This window comes from Crinia signifera, chromosome 7 (genome assembly GCF_055691185.1).
Source record: "Crinia signifera chromosome 7, ASM5569118v1, whole genome shotgun sequence".
Taxonomy (NCBI): Eukaryota; Metazoa; Chordata; class Amphibia; order Anura; family Myobatrachidae; genus Crinia; species Crinia signifera.
This window is the reverse complement of record NC_139223.1, coordinates 29796041-29816470: the sequence shown is the minus strand read 5'-3', so window position 1 is coordinate 29816470 and position 20430 is coordinate 29796041. Positions and strand designations below refer to the sequence as shown.

The 20430-nt window shown below is 48.1% G+C and overlaps 2 protein-coding genes and 1 long non-coding RNA gene across 3 annotated transcripts in view; 1 reads left to right on the top strand and 2 right to left on the bottom strand.

Moving 5' to 3' along the window:
• The window catches only part of LOC146021134 (WD repeat-containing protein 90-like), a 31836-nt gene extending 18246 nt beyond the window's left edge, over positions 1 to 13590 (bottom strand). Inside the window, exons 1-19 of the mRNA XM_083154933.1 lie at positions 12671 to 13590; positions 12012 to 12142; positions 11656 to 11803; positions 11570 to 11592; positions 10283 to 10411; positions 9981 to 10175; positions 9688 to 9764; positions 9424 to 9526; positions 8182 to 8303; positions 7388 to 7547; positions 6323 to 6513; positions 5955 to 6123; positions 5759 to 5870; positions 5315 to 5486; positions 4928 to 5050; positions 4665 to 4830; positions 4459 to 4589; positions 4186 to 4329; positions 3839 to 3958 (exon numbers count right to left, since the gene is read on the bottom strand). Coding sequence (XP_083011059.1) covers positions 3839 to 3958; positions 4186 to 4329; positions 4459 to 4589; positions 4665 to 4830; positions 4928 to 5050; positions 5315 to 5486; positions 5759 to 5870; positions 5955 to 6123; positions 6323 to 6513; positions 7388 to 7547; positions 8182 to 8303; positions 9424 to 9526; positions 9688 to 9764; positions 9981 to 10175; positions 10283 to 10411; positions 11570 to 11592; positions 11656 to 11803; positions 12012 to 12142; positions 12671 to 12984 — 2730 coding nt within the window. The 5' untranslated portion in view covers positions 12985 to 13590. The remainder of the gene's footprint in view (positions 1 to 3838; positions 3959 to 4185; positions 4330 to 4458; positions 4590 to 4664; positions 4831 to 4927; positions 5051 to 5314; positions 5487 to 5758; positions 5871 to 5954; positions 6124 to 6322; positions 6514 to 7387; positions 7548 to 8181; positions 8304 to 9423; positions 9527 to 9687; positions 9765 to 9980; positions 10176 to 10282; positions 10412 to 11569; positions 11593 to 11655; positions 11804 to 12011; positions 12143 to 12670) is intronic.
• Positions 10500 to 11522, bottom strand: LOC146020001 (uncharacterized). Its single transcript, XR_014450707.1, has 3 exons — positions 11365 to 11522; positions 10700 to 11088; positions 10500 to 10578 (listed from the first exon to the last, which is right to left on the bottom strand). It is a non-coding gene; the product is annotated as an uncharacterized LOC146020001 (long non-coding RNA).
• A 1037-nt stretch (positions 13591 to 14627) lies between the features above and the next one.
• Positions 14628 to 15608, top strand: LOC146021133 (cyclin-dependent kinase 5 activator 1-like). Its single transcript, XM_083154932.1, has one exon. It carries the CDS (start codon positions 14628 to 14630, stop codon positions 15606 to 15608), a length of 981 nt encoding a protein of 326 aa, XP_083011058.1.
• The last annotated feature ends 4822 nt before the right edge of the window (positions 15609 to 20430 follow it).

Below are 20430 nucleotides of genomic sequence, written 5' to 3'. Positions count from 1 at the left end.
CACAGTAACTGCTCCCACTGATCTAACACTCTCTAACCTACCACAGTAACTGCTGCCACTGATCTAACACTCCCTAACCTACCACATTAACTGCTCCACTTATCTAACACTCCTTAACCTACCACAGTAACTGTTCCCATTGATCTAACACTCCCTAACCCACCACAGTAACTGCTCCCACTGATCTAAAACTCCTTAACCTACCACAGTAACTGTTCCCACTGATCTAACACTCCCTAACCTACCACAGAAACTGCTCCCACTGATCTAACACTCCCTAACCTACCACAGTAACTGCTGCCACTGATCTAACCCTCCCTAACCTACCACAGTAACTGCTCCCACTTATCTAACACTCCCTAACCTACCACAGAAACTGCTCCCACTGATCTAACACTCCCTAACATACCACAGTAACTGCTGCCACTGATCTAACACTCCCTAACCTACCACAGTAACTGCTGCCACTGATCTAACCCTCCCTAACCTACCACAGTAACTGCTCCCACTTATCTAACACTCCCTAACCTACCACAGAAACTGCTCCCACTGATCTAACACTCCCTAACATACCACAGTAACTGCTGCCACTGATCTAACACTCCCTAACCTACCACAGTAACTGCTGCCACTGATCTAACACTCATTAACCTACCACAGTAACTGCTGCCACTGATCTAACACTCCCTAACCTACCACAGTAACTGCTGCCACTGATCTAACACTCCCTAACCTACCACAGTAACTGCTGCCACTGATCTAACCCTCCCTAACCTACCACAGTAACTGCTCCCACTGATCTAACACTCCCTAACCGACCACAGTAACTGGTGCCACTGATCTAACCCTCCCTAACCTACCACAGGAACTGCTGCCACTGATCTAACACTCCCTAACCTACCACAGTAACTGCTGCCACTGATCTAACCCTCCCTAGCGACCACAGTAACTGCTGCCACTGATCTAACCCTCCCTAACCTACCACAGTAACTGCTGCCACTGATCTAACCCTCCCTAGCCTACCACAGTAACTGCTGCCACTGATCTAACCCTCCCTAGCGACCACAGTAACTGCTGCCACTTATCTAACCCTCCCTAGCCTACCACAGTAACTGCTGCCACTGATCTAACACTCCCTAACCTACCACAGTAACTGCTGCCACTGATCTAACCCTCCCTAGCAACCACAGTAACTGCTGCCACTTATCTAACCCTCCCTAGCCTACCACAGTAACTGCTGCCACTGATCTAACACTCCCTAACCTACCACAGTAACTGCTGCCACTGATCTAACACTCCCTAACCTACCACAGTAACTGCTGCCACTAATCTAACACTCCCTAACCTACCACAGTAACTGATCACACTTTTCTAACACTCCCTAACCTACTACAGTAACTGCTGCCACTGATCTAACACTCCCTAAACTACCACAGTAACTGCTCCCACTGATCTAACATTCCCTAACCTACCACAGTAACTGCTCCCACTGATCTAACACTCCCTAACCTACCACAGTAACTGCTGCCACTGATCTAACACTCCTTACCTACCACAGTAGCTGCTGCCACTGACCTAACACAGTAACTGCTACCACTGATCTAACACTGCTGCCACTGATCTAACACTCCCTAACCTACCACAGTAACTGCTCCCACTGATCTAACACTCCCTAACCTACCACAGTAACTGCTGCCACTGATCTAACACTCCCTAACCTACCACAGTAGCTGCTGCCACTGATCTAACACAGTAACTGCTACCACTGATCTAACACAGTAACTGCTACCACTGATCTAACACTCCCTAACCTACCACAGTAACTGCTGCCACTGATCTAAAGGTGCCCACAGACGCTACAATTGTACTGTGCTATGCGTTTTTGACTGTACAATGGTTCTATACAATTTTTCTTCCAGCTTGCTATGAGATGTGCACTTGGATGCATGTGATGAACCCATTTTTGTAATGTTAAATTTCAGATGTAGTCTAAAAAGTACGTGCAGCACATACTTTTTTAGACATACAATATCGGGCTCCCGGGAACATAAACACCATCCAATAATTGTACATAAGATGCAATTTGTGCTTAAAAAGTACAAAACGCATTCGATAATTGATGCGTCTGTGGGCACCTTAACCCTCCCTAGCCTACCACAGTAACTGCTGCCACTGATCTAACCCTCCCTAGCGACCACAGTAACTGCTGCCACTTATCTAACCCTCCCTAGCCTACCACAGTAACTGCTGCCACTGATCTAACACTGCCTAACCTACCACAGTAACTGCTGCCACTGATCTAACCCTCCCTAGCAACCACAGTAACTGCTGCCACTTATCTAACCCTCCCTAGCCTACCACAGTAACTGCTGCCACTGATCTAACACTCCCTAACCTACCACAGTAACTGCTGCCACTGATCTAACACTCCCTAACCTACCACAGTAACTGCTGCCACTGATCTAACACTCCCTAACCTACCACAGTAACTGCTGCCACTGATCTAACACTCCCTAACCTACCACAGTAACTGATCACACTTTTCTAACACTCCCTAACCTACTACAGTAACTGCTGCCACTGATCTAACACTCCCTAACCTACCACAGTAACTGCTCCCACTGATCTAACACTCCCTAACCTACCACAGTAACTGCTCCCACTGATCTAACACTCCCAAACCTACCACAGTAGCTGCTGCCACTGATCTAACACTCCCTAACCTACCACAGTAACTGCTCCCACTTATCTAACCCTCCCTAACCTACCACAGTAACTGCTCCCACTGATCTAACACTCCCTAACCTACCACAGTAACTGCTGCCACTGATCTAACACTCCCTAACCTACCACAGTAGCTGCTGCCACTGATCTAACACAGTAACTGCTACCACTGATCTAACACTCCCTAACCTACCACAGTAACTGCTGCCACTGATCTAACACTCCCTAACCTACCACAGTAACTGCTCCCACTGATCTAACACTCCCTAACCTACCACAGTAACTGCTGCCACTGATCTAACACTCCCTAACCTACCACATTAACTGCTCCACTTATCTAACACTCCTTAACCTACCACAGTAACTGTTCCCATTGATCTAACACTCCCTAACCCACCACAGTAACTGCTCCCACTGATCTAAAACTCCTTAACCTACCACAGTAACTGTTCCCACTGATCTAACACTCCCTAACCTACCACAGTAACTGCTGCCACTGATCTAACACTCCCTAACCTACCTAACACCCTGAACCTAATGATTAGAATATTAGGGACCTACCAGATGATGAGGTTAGCTGGATGTGGTGTGTCGGCCTATAATTTTAGCCAAAATGACACAAAGAACAATTTAAACATGCTTGGGATAGGCATATGAATATCCTTACAAAGAAATAAGGATTAAAAAGGGTTGAGTTTACCTGAAGGGTAAAAAAAGGGGCAGACTAGATGGGCCAAATGGTTCTTATCTGCCGTCAAATTCTATGTTTCTATGTAAAGAACCTCACTTTTACTTAATGTTAAATTGCTAAATGATTACATATCTAATTAGTAATGTGCTTCCGTGTGTGGCACTACAAGTCTCAGCATGAGAAAACCTTTCATTACTTCTAGTTAGGCTTTTCAGTCTAGGCCCGGGCATAGTTAGGACCCTGGCTAAAATCGCTGCCTGGTCAGCTGGCAAAGGCTACAAGAACAGCAACAGCATGGCAAGTTTTCAGGAACACCTGGAGGAAGAACAGGGATGAAAGCATGAGACTACAGGAGTAGCGGAGGGCAGGAGCTGGGAGAACGGAGGCAGAGTTACAGCCGGTGCCATCCCAGTATAGCAGTACCTGCTTCTGTGCCAGGCTATAGAACAGAACTTCCTTCTGTATCCCAAATCCTGTGTACACCACCGTGCCCGGCTGCCACGGGCAGAACGCTGCCAGGGTTGGAATGGGGGACTCCGCTTCCTGCATGACAAAACAAACTTTAGGCACCTGCATCAGATGTAAGGACGCAGGACTACAAACAACGGTAACATGTATCAGATAATGAGACATACAGGCGACTCGCGTGACATCAGCATGTAACGCTACAGGCCATGTGTATAATACAGCAGCCTGATAGTACATGTGTAACTGCACCAGGTGTATATATACCATGCAATGCGGTCTCCAGCCGCAGTCTCACCACTCACCTTTTCACTGTCTGGAGCTGGGAAACTCAACCAATCCAAGAGTTCGCACTTGTCTTTTAGCCAATCAGAGGCCCAGACACTTACACGCCTGTCCAAACTGGCCGCCAACCAGATCTCTCCTCCCTGCAGGCCTAGTTCCTCAGGCTTTAAAAGACAGAAACATAAGTAACTGTCATATTCCATCGCCCCCTAGCTGTAACATCTGAGATGTGCACCAGGTAATACAAGGGTGCAAACACAGTACAGGCTGCAGTCTGACAGCCCATTTGGTACCTTTCTAGGTGAGCACTGGATGGTGGTGATGGGGGAACCCTTGTGGTCACTCAGTATCCGGATAGTCATTCCTGTACGCGGGCTGCTGATGGCCATCAGTCCATCCTTCCCACCGGACAGCAGTACGTCACCTGTATAAAAGTATGGCCGTCACTGACACAAGAACCATAGCCAGAGACACATGGATGGGCCCAGCAGTCACTAACCAGTCCGGGAGAAGGCAATGGCGGTCACAGCACAAGGGTGAGGATGAATCTTCATCTCCATCTCCGTCTTAGACACACTGAAGATACGGATTGTCCCATCGCTGTAACCGGCGGCGATCCTCTGCCCGGTGCTGGCATGGCGGCTCCAGTCCAGACACAAGCAGCTCTGTGGCATAAGGAGTATACCATGCTGTAATAGCAGTAACCTTACACCGGGCACGGCAGATCCCCGAGCAGGAGATGTACAATGAGGCTGGTGGTACCTGGTTGAGGACTTGGAACTGAAGAAGCAGCTCGCAGCTATGGAGGGACCAGACCCGGACGCTGCCATCTTCCCCGCATGTCGCACAGTGCGTCTCCCCCGGACCCACCACCAAATCGGTCACCTACAGAGACAGACAATTCTCTGTTCTAAGAAGGGATCAAGTAGTTACCAAACTATAGGGCCATTTATCAACGAGTGATAAAACCCGTTGTGTACAGAACACCGTGCGTATGATAAATGGGGCTCCAGCCAATCAGCTCACAAATGTAATTTTTCAACCACATAACAGTTAGGAGCTGATTGGCTGGAACACAATGAGTCTGATCACTGGTTGATAAATGAGCCCTATGGATGAATTTGCTCTCCCAGAATAATGTGTCTGTACCTTGTTCCTATGACCACTGATGAGTCGGATGCTGCTATTCTCCACCCAGTTGATGTACCATAACGTGCTAGCTGTGGTACCCACGATACCCATCTCCAGGGCATCGTCAAAGGTCGCACTGACAACGGCGCCATCTAGTGTCATCTCTTGTTCCATAAGGACAGACGAGGAGCTACAGAGGAGAAGCAATAAATCACAGTCCAACCAGAAATAATGGATAACAACAACCAGGCGTATAGAACGGCAGATTGTACCATTCACATGGGGGGGGATCACTAATGTGCAAAGTGCACCCATCACCATTACATAGCGGCAGCAGTTACTCTCCTAAGAGTCACAGTAAATTCCTACAGAGAGATCCAGTTCATTGCCCTGTCCTGCATGCTCCAAGCCTTCCATCGCTGCGTTTGGTGGCGCGTCGCAGTCACACAATAACTCCCGTACCTGGCCTCGGACCCCTTCTCTCTCAGCTCCTGCACGGCAGCCACGGACCACAGCCTTATCCTGCGAGTGTTACTACCAGTCACCAGCCTGTTGCCTCTGCACAGCAGAACACCTTGGGGCGGATAGAAATAAAAGAATTATCCTCTAGTAAAATGAACGCAGTTCTTGCCGGACAGCTGAAGGAGCTGGCACTCACCGATCTCCCCCTGGTCCGCTTCCCACGTCATAAAGCATCGGTGAGTCTGGGCATCCCACACGCACACCTGCCCTGTGCTGCAGCCCGTATACAGCAGAGAGGTGGGGTTATAGGTGAGGGACGTCAGCTCTGCCGAGCCAACCTCATCCGGTACCGCGGCTCTGTATAACTGGGATAAGACAGGGAGGGGGACATGGATGCATCAATGGGTCTGTGGCTACACTTGGGACCGACACGATCTCCCAGTTCCACAGTGAGCAGACACAAGTAAGAGCGTTCATTACAGAGGCCCTTACTAGAGTAGACAGCAGGACTTCACCAATCACATATTCTGTAGCTTTTGCTGTCCAATGGGAAAGCTTGCTTACCTTCAGCTGAGATGATGTCCCATTTTCCTCTAGGCGACAGAAATTTACAGCAGCGGTGCCCACACAAGCCAAAGTATTGGCATGTGTCGGGTTAAAGGCGATGGCGTGCACAGGCTGGATCATCTTACTACTCGCCAACAGCTCGTAGGTCCTGGTGCTCCACAGTGCAAGCTTCCCATCCCGGAAATCTCCTGCCAGACATAAACACTGATTTACGGGAGAACTGCACCGAGTGCCAACAAGTGCTGCCCAGACCGCCACCGCCATTGATGGACCGGCCAGAAATAGGGGGGTGAAAGTCATTTTATTTTAACATTGCCGAAGGGACTTCAAATAAAAGGTGAAAGAGAAATAGATTTTGTTTAGCGAGACCAAGCATTAAAAGGCCTACTTCAGACCTGTACGCTAGGCTGGGTTCCCTCATAGCCTAGTGACCAGGTCAGCGCCGCCTGATCGGAAGATTCCTCCCCCCCTTCGGTAATAAAACTCAGTCAGAACTGCGAGTGTGTTTGGTGTATATATCTAGTACGCTGAACAAAAACATCCATGTGGCGGTAATCGCCGGCCTGTCACATTTATATGGAACCCAGAGGTTAATAGTAGATTTCAGGAAACGCTGCGGATCCAGATCACAGAGAATAAACGCCACCTTCCCTTCCGCAGTTTTAGTGCTGACAATGGTGGGAGTCTAAACAATATATAGTACTTATGGTTCAGTAAGTACGTAATGCCTCATACACAGGGTTCCATGTGGTCTATTTTTCGATTTTATTCTGCTTATATAATCAAAACCGAATCGAAATCGAACGGAAATCAAACAAATGCGATTCCGATGTGCGGCCCCGCGGCATCAATATCAAATAGAAAAATAACCTGTGCAGGCAAACCTATATAGTACAGATCTGTCCGATATAGTCCAAATCCAATGTGATTGCCTTGATGTGCGAGTCGATCCAGATCGGATCGGGATCGAATAGCAAGGCAATCGCACCTTGTGTGCACCCATTAAGAAACATGTGACAGCTGGATGACCAATGACTAATCTCCAATGAGCTGCATACTGACCGACAGTGACGAGAAGCCGGTCATCCCGGGAGAAGCTCATGGCCTGCACCTCCGCCTGGTGATACTGCAGGATTTTCTTACAGACGCCTTCTTGTGTGTCCCAGATTCTAATCTGGCACAGAGAACACCCATCTCCCGAGCCCGATGAGGACGCCAGAATCTAGGCAGAAATAATACACAAGGCTACAGTGCTCGGAACATAATAATAATGTTATTTATACAGAGCTCTTTCTCCAATGGGACTCAAGGCACTTAACAGATCGAATGAATGTAGTACAATACAGGAACAATGAAGTACAGAAAATATTTTCATAAACTCCAGAGAGCATGGAGATTCTTAAGGGAATTGAGTAAATGCTTGAGTAAACAGGAAAGTCTTGAATCTGTTTTGTGAAAGGATTCTTGAGTGGGGGCCTCTCGAACTGAGCGGGGAAGTGAGTTCCATAGAGTCAGAGCCACATGGCTAAAAGCAGGTGAATTATGGGAGATTCTAGATACTGCTAAAAGTCCTTCATCTACAGATCGCAGTAATCGGATGGGACAGTATGGGATCAGAAGCTGCTGCAGGTACCTCGGGCCTTGCTCATGTTGGGCTTTAAAACTCAGTAGGTTTATCTTGAAGAGGATTCGTCCAGGTAAAGTCAGTGGAGGGAGTAGAGAATGGGAGTTATGTGGCTAGAACGGGGCTGGTTGGGGCAATAGAAGTAAGAGTGAGGCAATATAATGGTGTGAAAGAAAGGTAGATTTATTGATGCACATAAATGACAATAAGGGAACAGTTGGGCCATACTCACCATGGCATCATGAGTCAGTGCCAGGGTAGAGATCTCCTCGGGGTGTCCCAACCATTGTCGCTGCATCCCAGAATGCAGATCCTCCACCACAATCACACAGCCGCACGTGTACGCAAAGAACCCTGCACAGTACACGGCAATCACTAACAATCCCATTCACGTCCTATCACCGCCATTAACAATGATCACACCCTCGCACCCCTACGGACAGTCGGACCCCTCCATATTCTTAGGACAGCATCACAATGGAAATGTTATTCTTGCATCATATCCTTTTCTCTGAATGGGACACGGAGGGGTAGTAAATTTACTAAGACGGGAGTTCTATTGAAGATGGAATGTTGCCCGTAGCAACCAATCAGATTCTATCTCTGTGAGAGATGTGCAAAATATCCGCTAATAATGCCAGCGTCGCTCTCATTTGTTATATAAATGCAAATAAAAATGTGGTGTAAAAAAAGATTATATTTCCTGTATAAGGTAACATTACCGGTCATTATGATGGATACAAATGTGTGCTTGGCAAATTTCCCACGATGTTGACAAATTCACTCAAAGGGGTTAAAATGTTAGTGTACTTTTAACTAGAGCAAAACCGGATGGGCACTCGGTGTTCCCCAATGGGTTCGGAGAAGGATACAATATAAGGATCCCATTTTCTCTCTCATGGGGGACATAGGACCATGGCAATATTCCCAAAGCTGCCTCTACATATGAAATGTCAAAGCTCAGCATGCCACGGTGGAAAGAAAGCAGAAATTTCAATTTCAAAAAGAGGAGACTGCAGTCATTTGAGCTACTGTGACATCACTGTGCTTAAACTAGTGAGTGTCTTTGCAAAGCCTCGGGACACACTAGCAGTGCATGTTGGCCAGGTCTCACAGAATCGCAAGTAAAATAATCAGCACCACCTGTGGATCTTATCAAATGTGTCAGTCAGCAATGAATACACCTGTGCCCCAACATGGAGATATGGAAAACATGTACTGTCAGTTTGTCCTGAGGACTGGATTGGAGAAGCACAGCCCAGGTGTATGGAGCAACCATGGAGCATTTCTGCAGTGCAAGTCCAGCAAGCTGTCAGTCAGTGAGTGTTGCGCACGTCTCTCTGCCAGGGGGCAGTAACAGAAGGCATGCATATTATATATCACAGTAACGCAGCCTTTCATATACACTGTCACACAGTGGCTGCAGCGTACAGTATAAGACATGTGGAGCCGAGGCTATATATATATCATGTACCTGTATCTGGGTTCCACGCCATGTTCCCTCTGCCGTTACCATTGTACCCAATGACTGCTTTCAGCTGCAACATTTCCTGGCCGGGCGGAGGTGGGCACATTCCCTGTACAATACACAAGGTGCAATGACATCAATTCACCAGCCAATCAACGCCTGTCATTTTTCAAACGTAGCTGATTGGCTGGTGCATTACCACCTCCTACTCTGTCTCCACTTTATCCCTGCACCAGGCGTAATACATCTGCCCCACTGTGAGCTTCTTACCTTTGCCAAGCAGGGGGCTTTGAAACGAGGGTTGAAATGAGTGTAAGCATCAGGACGGGGCGTCTCCTGCCTCACATCTAATGAAGGAACACAGGAGATAAGATTATATAGAATGTGCGCACAAACTGGGGAGTATGGAGGACAAGGACGTCCATAGTCCGCTCAGCAATCAGCCGTCTCTGACAGGTGCTTAGCGCGCACTCATCTCCGCATACAGGGAACATGCATTGCTCTGCACAACAGCACCGTTGGGTTACGGTGATTCTGTCTGACAATGTTGGGTTCATCATTACCTTCTCCCTGACTGCTGCTGATGGTCCTGGAACCCCAGGGCAGCTTGGACCTATTGGGCTGGCTCTCTATAATGATCAGAGATGACTGCCCATCACTTTCCAGTGGATCTCGCAATTCCACCTCTTCCACCACAGATTCTGCATGCGCAGCTCCGGCCTCCACCGCGTTCCCATCATCGGACTCTGAAAGGAGCCCTGCAAGCAGCGAGATGGGAGGACAGCAATGAAAGAGTGCAAAGATGATATCTCACAGGGGTGTTCTATACCGCACCATACCATATTACAGCGATAGTTCCTCTCACCTGCATAACCTGTATGCTGCACTGGGCTGATATCCAGGCGCGGAGGCGAGGAGATACAAGGACGAGGAGCTGTGCCCCTTGGCACTCCACAAGAGATGAATGTGGAATCTCTCCTCTGATCTACGGGACCTGTTACGGGAGAACCAGATTAGGTTCATGGGGTGCGGCCAAATCACCTGCAGCCAGTAATGACCACTCTACTGATCCACTTACCAGTGCTGGAATGGATGGCAGAGGGTAAAGGACCATTTACACTCAACTGGCGGCCAAACGTTGAACCTCCACCAGGGCTGAAGCTAGTAAAATAAAAATTGTCTTTTAGTATATAAGTAAAGAAAAACTAGCAGGCTAATAACAATTAAAAGTTACCAAAAACACATACAAAATAAAAGGAGCACATAAATAAAAAAAAATTACCTTCTAACTGGAACATCGGGGGCCGCTTCGAAGTCCCAAATAAAAATGGCGTCTCCAGCAGTGATCACACTCTGCTGATCTGGGGAGAAGTCCGCTTGCTGCACAGGTTCCGAGTGTCCGATGAACACCTGAAAGGGGGGAGAAGCCAAGATACAGGGACGTGAATGCACAGATGCATCATGGGAGGACGATAAACCATAGCAACCACAGAATGACACCACAAAGAGGAGAAACCAGACAGCGTTATTTGGTCACGTTACCTGTGGGCGGGTGATTCCAGCCAGACTATAGTTCCAGACTTTGATAATTCGGTCCCCAGCAGTCAGCAGGAAGCGGTTGTCGTCACTCACTGCCAGGGTGTAGCAGTGCTGTTTATGTACTTGTGTCACCTGAGGAAGATCAGAGGTGTCACCTACATGTGGGACATCACCACAACAACAACGGTTTTACCAAACACCTGTAAATCTGGTTCTTCATTTACCCAACACTGACATGCGGATAGACAGATGTACCACCTGAGTCTGCTGCTTCTGAGATATCCAAAATGTAAATGTGTATTTATTACGATCATTTACCGTTGGTCTCCTGGCGAAACGCGTAACCTGCTGCAGTGTTTATGTAGACCAAAGTGCTGAATTTGGTGTTTTATGGTCTAGAACCCTCACCTCTCTGGTGAGACGTCCGGTCTTAGGATCCAGCCACAAGATCTTGTTGCCGGAAGTGGAGACCAGCAAGTGATAGGGGCGAAGCGGGCTAAATGCGAGGCTCAGGGCACAGTCCAGCTTAGTGCTGCCTAGATCCAGGATGCTGACATCAATGCGCAGGAGCTGAAGGAACAAGAACAACAAGTGACGAGGAGGCAGAGAGAACCGGCTCTTCCAAGAGAGCTCCTGCTACAGAAGATGAGGACGAGGTGTACCGGGGTCAGAGGGCAGACACTAAACTGGGCTTAAGGCCAATGTTCTAGAAGTACCTCATCTAATGACCGGCCGTGCATGACAGTCACGGTGTACTCGATAGGTCCAACGAACGCCAGGAGACATCCGTCCATGCTCAGCGACAGAGACTGGGGCCCCTGCTCAGAGTTCTTGCACACCACGTTACCTGCGCATTAGACAGCGTTTAGACCTTTGCGGCCTGACAGAAGAGAAGGGAACAGAAGGAATAGGGTACGTGAAGGAGAGGGGTGAAGAGAAGCATTTGGATGATCAATAAGGATTCCGGCTTCACAGCACTGGGGCAATGTGACGGGTCACATGTATTGCGCTGTGTAATATGTGAGCGTCCATCTAGCTATGATGTCATCACTCACCAAGCACCCGCAGAACATGCTGTTCCTGGTGTCCAATGCTGTAGAGAGCCAGAGATCCCGCAGTGCAGGCACTGTACATCAGCCCGCCATCAGGAGAGAAGAGAAGGCCAGTAATGGCACCTCGGTGCTGCCTGGTGTACAAACAGATCAATAGAAAATACTGTCATGATGGGAGTGACTGACAGCCGCCCGTCATCTGCTCTGCTACAGGATGTAATGAAGGGTCTCCCGCTGAGCACCAGTGACAATACGGGGTCTTTTCGGGAAAGTACATTTCTATTAAACATAGGACAAATATTGGGGATGATTCTGGTCTACTCCCAATTGTGCGAGTTCGGCCCCGTCCCGGTGCTCTGGGGACCGCGCTTGTGCATGGTCTATTATGCGCATGTGCCGCCCCCTTTGCGAATGGATTCGGTGACTTACATAGTCGCCGAGCTGTATGCAAGCTCGCAAGTTTGCAGCTTACCAAGCCAACCTGAATGGGGCCCATTGTACCAGGGGCCACACTTCTTCATACATGGGGTAGAAGCAGTATCAGTGCACATAATGGTGCGGATACCGCGTCCCCCCCATAACGAGCCTTCTTACATCCACCCCGTTGTCTCTTCCATCCAGCACAGCTACACCCCGGCCAGGAGTGAGAAAGCCGCACTTACTTGTGTTCCTGCTGCATAGTGGTAGCCGTCACATCAAAGTATCTCACCACCCCGCTGCTGAAGCCGCAGGCCAGGGCCTGCCGGGCAGGGTGAAAGGTCACAGTGCACGGAGTCTCCTCATTGGCTGTGAAGTCATACAGCTGCAAACACACACAAGAGCATAAATTGTACACTTTGCGGATACATAAGAGAGACCTTTTATCAGAGACAATGGACCAAGGGGTAGAACGCTTTCTCCAGGGCATTGTCACTTTAACCAATAGGATTGTGCTATTTGGGTGGAGAACCTGATTTCTTTCAGTGTAACAGCACATTTTACTAGCATAATATTAGGGCAACATACATTGGGTCCACCACTAAAGGTCATGGATGGAAGGTTGACACAAGCATAAGACCGACAGTGTCTAGGACCACATGGGCTTTTCACAAATACCATCTACAAAGTTGCCGGCATGTTCTGTGAGCGCAATGATACAAACCGTCACACAATCCATTTTAATTCCAGGTTGTGAAGCAACAAAAATATTTAAAAAAATTCCAGGGGCGTGAACACTTTTGCAAGGCACTGTAGCAACCGAATTGGTGTTTTTGGCATTAGAAAGATACAGTCATGTGACCCACTGTACAATTACCTACAGTCAGTTATTACTAATACTATATTATATGAGAAAACAGGCGCTGCCCATAAGCACACGGGCGCGGCCCATAAGCACACAGGCGCGGCCCATAAGCACACGGGCGCTGCCCATAAGCACACGGGCGCTGCCCATAAGCACACGGGCGCAGCCCATAAGCACACGGGCGCGGCCCATAAGCACACGGGGGCTGCCCATAAGCACACAGGCGCTGCCCATAAGCACACAGGCGCGGCCCATAAGCACACGGGCGCGGCCCATAAGCACACAGGCGCGGCCCATAAGCACACGGGCGCTGCCCATAAGCACACGGGCGCTGCCCATAAGCACACGGGCGCGGTCCATAAGCACACAGGCGCTGCCCATAAGCACACAGGCGCTGTCCATAAGCACACAGGCGCGGCCCATAAGCACACATGTGTCCGCCAAACACCCAATACTCAGTCAGTGCACCTTCAGTTTCTGTTACTACAATGCCAGTGGAAATAGCCATTGAGTCGCTATTATCTCAGCGTTTCATCCACAGACATGAATGATCTGCTGCTATCTCATAATAAAAGGGGAAACAATTCTAAATAAATAGGAGGAGAAGGCTGGGTCCATTACTGACGCATACCTCCCAAAATGACCCATTCCAGGAGGTACAAAATGCTCTGTATCTGGACTTCCTAGCCAGCGACAGTTGCAGCCACAGCACAGCCCAAAGTGCCAAGAGGGGTGGCACACCAACTGTCAGTGAGTCCCTGGCTGTAGTCAGTGTTTGGAGTGACAGTTGATCTAGCTCCCCTATAGAATTTTGGACCGTGCTGCAGCTGCACATCTGCAGCTGGAAAGGAAGTCCAGGAACAGAGCATTTTGTCCCTCCTGAAATGGGTCATGTTGGAAGGTATGCTGACGGGAAATAGTTTTTTTTATTTGGTGAATTTCAACTAATTATATCTCAGATTATTCAAATGTCCAATCTAATTTTCTATCTTTTAAAAGGATTATCTTCCTTATAGGGCTCTAAATAGGGTGATAATACATTCTATATTGCACTAATTTTAATCACTGTTTGAAATTACCTAGATATCATCAGTGGCATAAATAACATATAACAATCAGCCTGTGATGTCACAATCAGCCTGTGATGTCACAATGCCCAGTGTAAGCAGAGAACACCTCTGGCTACAATCTGCTGGACTCATTTGCTGCCTTGGACTGAACCAGGAAGCATCATATACAACGTGCTGGAAACAGACCCTTATTATTGGAGTATATTCAGCAATCAGAGCCACCACAGACCACAATCAGTGCTATAAAGAACATTACACTGAATAAGAATGTGGAATTGCTTGACATTCCCATGCTGCCACAAGGCAAGCACCCCTGGTGAAGACACATCAAGTGGGGCCAAGCCCACGGCTATCGAGAACAGTGAGATAGGAAGATCTGCCAAGAGACAGTCGCTCTTCGGCCGAATGAGGCGATGTATGACTAAAAGAAGGCCGCGCATAAATGGCCAGGTTGATGTTACCCATCTTGTCAATGAGAGCCTAAATAAATCCATCTCCTGTGTTGACTTATCAATCTACACACAGGACTCACAAGATACTATTGCCAAGAAGCCTGTCTGTGAGCCTGCAGAAGAAAAGCAAGAGTTATCACCACCAGAATGCAAGAAGCCTGACTGTGAGCCTGCTGAAGAAAAGCAAGAGTTATCACCACCAGAATGCAAGAAGCCTGACTGTGAGCCTGCTGAAGAAAAGCAAGAGTTATCACCACCAGAATGCAAGAAGCCTGACTGTGAGCCTGCTGAAGAAAAGCAAGAGTTATCACCACCAGAATGCAAGAAGGTGCAAGCATCCACCGGCGAGCTGCTGGCCTGTCTTTCGGTGTTCCTCTGTCGCAGGTGCAAGCAGCGGGTGTCACCAATACGCATTGCTGAATGGATGGTGTCTGTAGACAAATCTCTCACTGGAACCTGGCAGCCCTTTGGCTTCCTCACACCGACCAATTTAATGTTTCTGTACATGCTCTGCCGTGAAGTGATTGCATCAGAGCTGGACACCAAGCGGGAACTAATGGAAACACTGTCAACCTGTCTGTACATCTCATATTCATACATGGGCAGTGAACTAAACTGCCCAATGAGCAATTTCATAATTGACAGCTCGAGGGAAGCCTTCTGGAACCGTGTCCTCTCTATTCTCAACCTAATGAGTGCAAAAATGCTCCGCTTCCATATGGATCCCAAATATTTCATCCAGATCTTGGAGGATCTTAAAGGTGAAGGTGGAGAGCTGCTCATACAATCAGTTTAAGACAGTACAGCTCTGGCTTGGGAACCAAAAAGAGACCCACATACAGGCTTGGGAACCGAAGACAAAGAGACCCACATACAGGCTTGGGAACCGAAGACAAAGAGACCCACGTACAGGCTTGGGAACCAAAGACAAAGAGACCCACATACAGGCTTGGGAACCAAAGACAAAGAGACCCACCTACAGGCTTGGGAACCGAAGACAAAGAGACCCACATACAGGCTTGGGAACCAAAAAGAGACCCACATACAGGCTTGGGAACCGAAGACAAAGAGACCCACCTACAGGCTTGGGAACCGAAGACAAAGAGACCCACATACAGGCTTGGCAACCAAAGACAAGGAGACCCACATAATGGCTTGGGAACCAAAAAGAGACCCACATACAGGCTTAGGAACCGAAGACAAAGAGACCCACATACAGGCTTGGGAACCGAAGACAAAGAGACCCACATACAGGCTTGGGAACCGAAGACAAAGAGACCCAAATACAGGCTTGGGAACCGAAGACAAAGAGACCCACATACAGGCTTGGGAACCAAAGACAAAGAGACCCACATACAGGCTTGGGAACCGAAGACAAAGAGACCCACATACAGGCTTGGGAACCGAAGACAAAGAGACCCACATACAGGCTTGGGAACCGAAGACAAAGAGACCCACACACAGGCTTGGGAACCGAAGACAAAGAGACCCACATACAGGCTTGGGAACCAAAGACAAAGAGACCCACATACAGGCTTGGGAACCAAAAAGAGACCCAAATACAGGCTTGGGAACCGAAGACAAAGAGACCCACATACAGGCTTGGGAACCGAAGACAAAGAGACCCACATACAGGCTTGGGAACCTGAGACAAAGACACCCACACCCCTCCCCTCCCCTTCCCCTTTCCCCCTCCCCACCCGTGGCTGTTATTGCATGGCTATCGGGCGTGGCCCCTTGGCGATGGGGTTACCAGTTCTGTAAGAATTGGTAGTGGCACAGCCACCATGGACCAACGCAATATTTTTTTAAGAAGTCTAATGCTGGGTACACACTAGACAATATTCCAGCGATAGTGTCGCTCATGATTCCCATGAACTCACTGACAAACGATATCTTGGAGAAACAAAAAATAAAATCTTCTAAGGTAACTTAAGTGGCCACATCCAGGAGTATACTGTAACTGACCATAGAGCAGGCATGTCCAAACTATGGCCCTCCAGCTGTTGTGAAACTACAAGTCCCTCCATAGCTTTGCTATTAGGGACCGCTACAACTATGGCAAGGCATGCTGGGATGTGTAGTTTCACAACAGCTGGAGGCCACAGTTTGGCCATGCCTGCCATAAAGCAGGATTGAGCTGCATGGATAGAGGACATTGGGGTCACTAACAACCTGTGGGAGCGCGCACCATTAACAATATAGTGCGTACACACTAGACAATAGGCAGCATACACACCAAGTAATACACGCGGGTCGTTAACAACAACACCACAAACTGATGACCGCATACTTTACGAACTGGCTTCTACCTACATGTAATTGATGGGAGTCCCAGAATATAATACACAAACACAATTAGCGGGAAGAAGATCGCTTTATTGGGTAACTCTAAAATTAAAGGTAAGTGCACGACACTCAAAGAGCAACACGAAAAGCGTATTCCACTATCCACTGCATTGTGCAAGCTGATCTAATACGGCTTCTATAAGAAATGTACTGTAGCCCGCTGCATACTGCAACCTTCATGGCTGAGCAGTGGGGCAGGAGATCAGGCAAACGGAGATGCAGAAGGGAAGTCAGACAATGCAACAAGCCCAGTTACACACAGGAGAACAGGAATGGGATTGCAATTCTAGCTTTAGGAAAGTAAAATAGATGGAGGTAAAAGTTTGGCCTATTTATTAGGGCTGGATGATATAACCAATAGTGTGGCTGTGCCCTCTCATATAGGACCTAGATCAGCAGTGAGCGCAGATATGCAAACATTTTATTTTTAAATCGCTATTTTGGGGCTACTGGTATTATGCAAGCGCTTTGCTACCTATCACAGCACTCGCATTATAGCGATGTATTTGCTACATTTCTGGGTACTTATGTATTATCTGGGCTCCCATGTTAAATGCACCCCATTTTTTCATACCCTTACTATCCAACTACGCATGGAGTTGATTTTATATAGTGTGGCGAGCGCAGCGAGCCACCGTGCCCGAAGCGTGGTGAGCGCAGCGAACCCCGCGAGGGGACGCGGTCTCATAAGAAAAACGGGAGCCCAGATATTACATAAGTACCCATTTCTGCTATTGCATTGTGGGGAGGGCGTCCAAAAGTACAAATGAAGCTGAATCAGGCCCATAATCCGCTCCACTATTACAAGCACAAGGTCTCTACATACAGCAACATTAAAAACAATGACACATATCTCCACTAACATTGAACAATGCACTAAAACAGGATTTGACAACATCCAGCCAGTGTTTCTGCAGGAAAATACATTCACGCCACCCCAGGTCTCTGTACCTATCCTGCCTGCCCCATACGTAGCCATTGCATGCCTGTGCTTGGTGTGTCACTTAGTGCAGTTGTACCCAATCTGTTCCTAGGCACCCTGGGGTGCCTCCAGACACATTGCAGGACCAAAACAAATGATTTATGGTCACACTGATTGGCAGCCACTAGCACTGGTTTTGCCTATTATTAAATGAGTGGATAGCTAGAACCACAACTATGGGGAAGGGTATGCAATAGTGTTCAATCTAGGCTGTGTTAGCAGGGTGAGGCAGTGTTGGAAGTGTGAGGCTGTGTTAGCAGGGTGAGGCTGTGTTGGGGCTGTGTTAGCAGGGTGAGGCGGTGTTGGCAGGGTGAGGCTGTGTTGGCCAGGAATGCCCCCAATACAGAAGTTAGCAGGAGGCCCTGCCCACATTAGTGATGTCATTGGGCCCAGCCCAGGGCCCCCTATCCCCCAGCGCCGTGCCCTCCTGTAATCCTGCAGTTATACTGTATAAAATAGTAACATACTTTAAAAACATTCCAATTTGTACAAAAAACGTATTTGAAACAATTGATATATATATATATATATATATATATATTATTGATATGTTTGTTTTAAATACGTTTCTTTGTACAACTTGGAATGTTTTTAAAGTATGTTACTATTTTATACATGAATTATGTTTTACCCTAAATGCACAGCTAAAATGCCTGGTTACATGATAATTAAAGGTCCATCACGCCCACACACCATGTGGGAGGGGAGGAGAGTATCTAAGGTATTTAAACCAAACAGAGGGCTACAGGCAACACCACCTTGAAAAAGACCTGTTGCTCGAAACGAGTCGGTGCGGTGTTGCCATTTACATTTTTATATCCAGACTATGCCTCTTACTAGTGACCATCAGAACTAATAAGCATCCCCGGGTTTTTTAACATCTAAAGTCTCCCAGGGACGGGTCTAGAGTAATACATAGGAACTGGCATATACAGTCTTTATCATTGGAAAAACAGGGATTTTGTACTTACCATAAATCCTTTTCTCCTAGTCCACAGGTGTCACTGGAGTTACACTGGGGGAATTGAAGGCGACCACAGGGAGCATGGGCACTTTAAAATAATTAATCAGTGTGACCAACTCCTCCCCTTCTACTTCCCCTCCCAGGCAGTCATAAAGATCGTGCCCGAAAGGGAGCAGAAAGATATAACACACATCCGAGAGGAGGTTCATCACAACATAACATCATTCAATACGTATAGTAGAAAAAGAATATATATATATATGAAAAAACAAACACACACACAGAGTCAAACCAGATGAGACAGGTGTGTAATAACCATGTTTAAATAACCCTGACAAGGGAAAACTCCAGAGGTTACCCAATAGGAACCTAACACTGAACGTAACAGGTGGAGAACAGCGCTGAGGTGGGCGTCCAGTGACACCTGTGGACTCGGAGAAAAGGATTTACGGTAAGTACAAAATCACTGTTTCTCCTTCATCCACTAGGTGTCACTGGAGTTACACTGGGGACGTCCCAGAGCTTTCAACCCGGGTGGGTGAGCGCTGAGATCCCCTTAAAACAGAAGGGCCAAACTGAGAAGCTGGTGCCGCAAAGCTATTAAACCTATAAAAGCGCACAAAGGTGTGCCGACCTGACCATGTCGCAGCACGACAGAGCTGTTGCAAGGAGACCCCACGGGCAGCCGCCCATGAAGGACCCACCGATCTGGTGGAGTGCGCACCTATGTTAGTAGGAGGCGTCTGAGCCTCAGCAAGGTATGCCTGACGAATTGTCAGACGGATCCATCTGGCCAGCGTTTGCTTTGAAGCTGGCCATCCACGACGCACTGGGTCGTAGGTAACAAACAAGACATCCGTCTTGCGAAGAGAGGCCGTGCGAGAGACATAAATCCGCAGGGCCCTCACCACATCCAAAGACCTATCCTCAGGTGAAGCCTCTGTGAATGCTGGAACCACTATGGGTTGGTTCACGTGGAACGCTGAGACCACCTTTGGAAGGAAAGAGAGAGACTGGTACGGAGCTCTGCTCTGTCCGGGTGAAACTGGAGGAACGGTAAGCGACAAGAAAGCGCCCCCAGTTCCGAAACGCGCCTGGCCGAGGCCAGAGCCAAAAGAAGAACCACCTTCCAAGTGAGATATCGAAGATCCACCTCTTCTAACGGCTCAAAAATCGATGACCTCAAATACCTGAGGACCAACTCTAGGTCCCAGGGAGCCATAGGCGGACGAATAGGGGGCTGAAGCCTCAGCACCCCCTGGAAAAACGTGTGGACTTCCGGAATGAGAGCTATACGTTTCTGGAAAAAAACTGAAAGTGCTG

Excerpts from the sequence above, each read along its gene's own strand:
- LOC146021133 (XM_083154932.1), top strand. The coding sequence starts at position 14,628 with ATGTGGAATTGCTTGACATTCCCATGCTGCCACAAGGCAAGCACCCCT.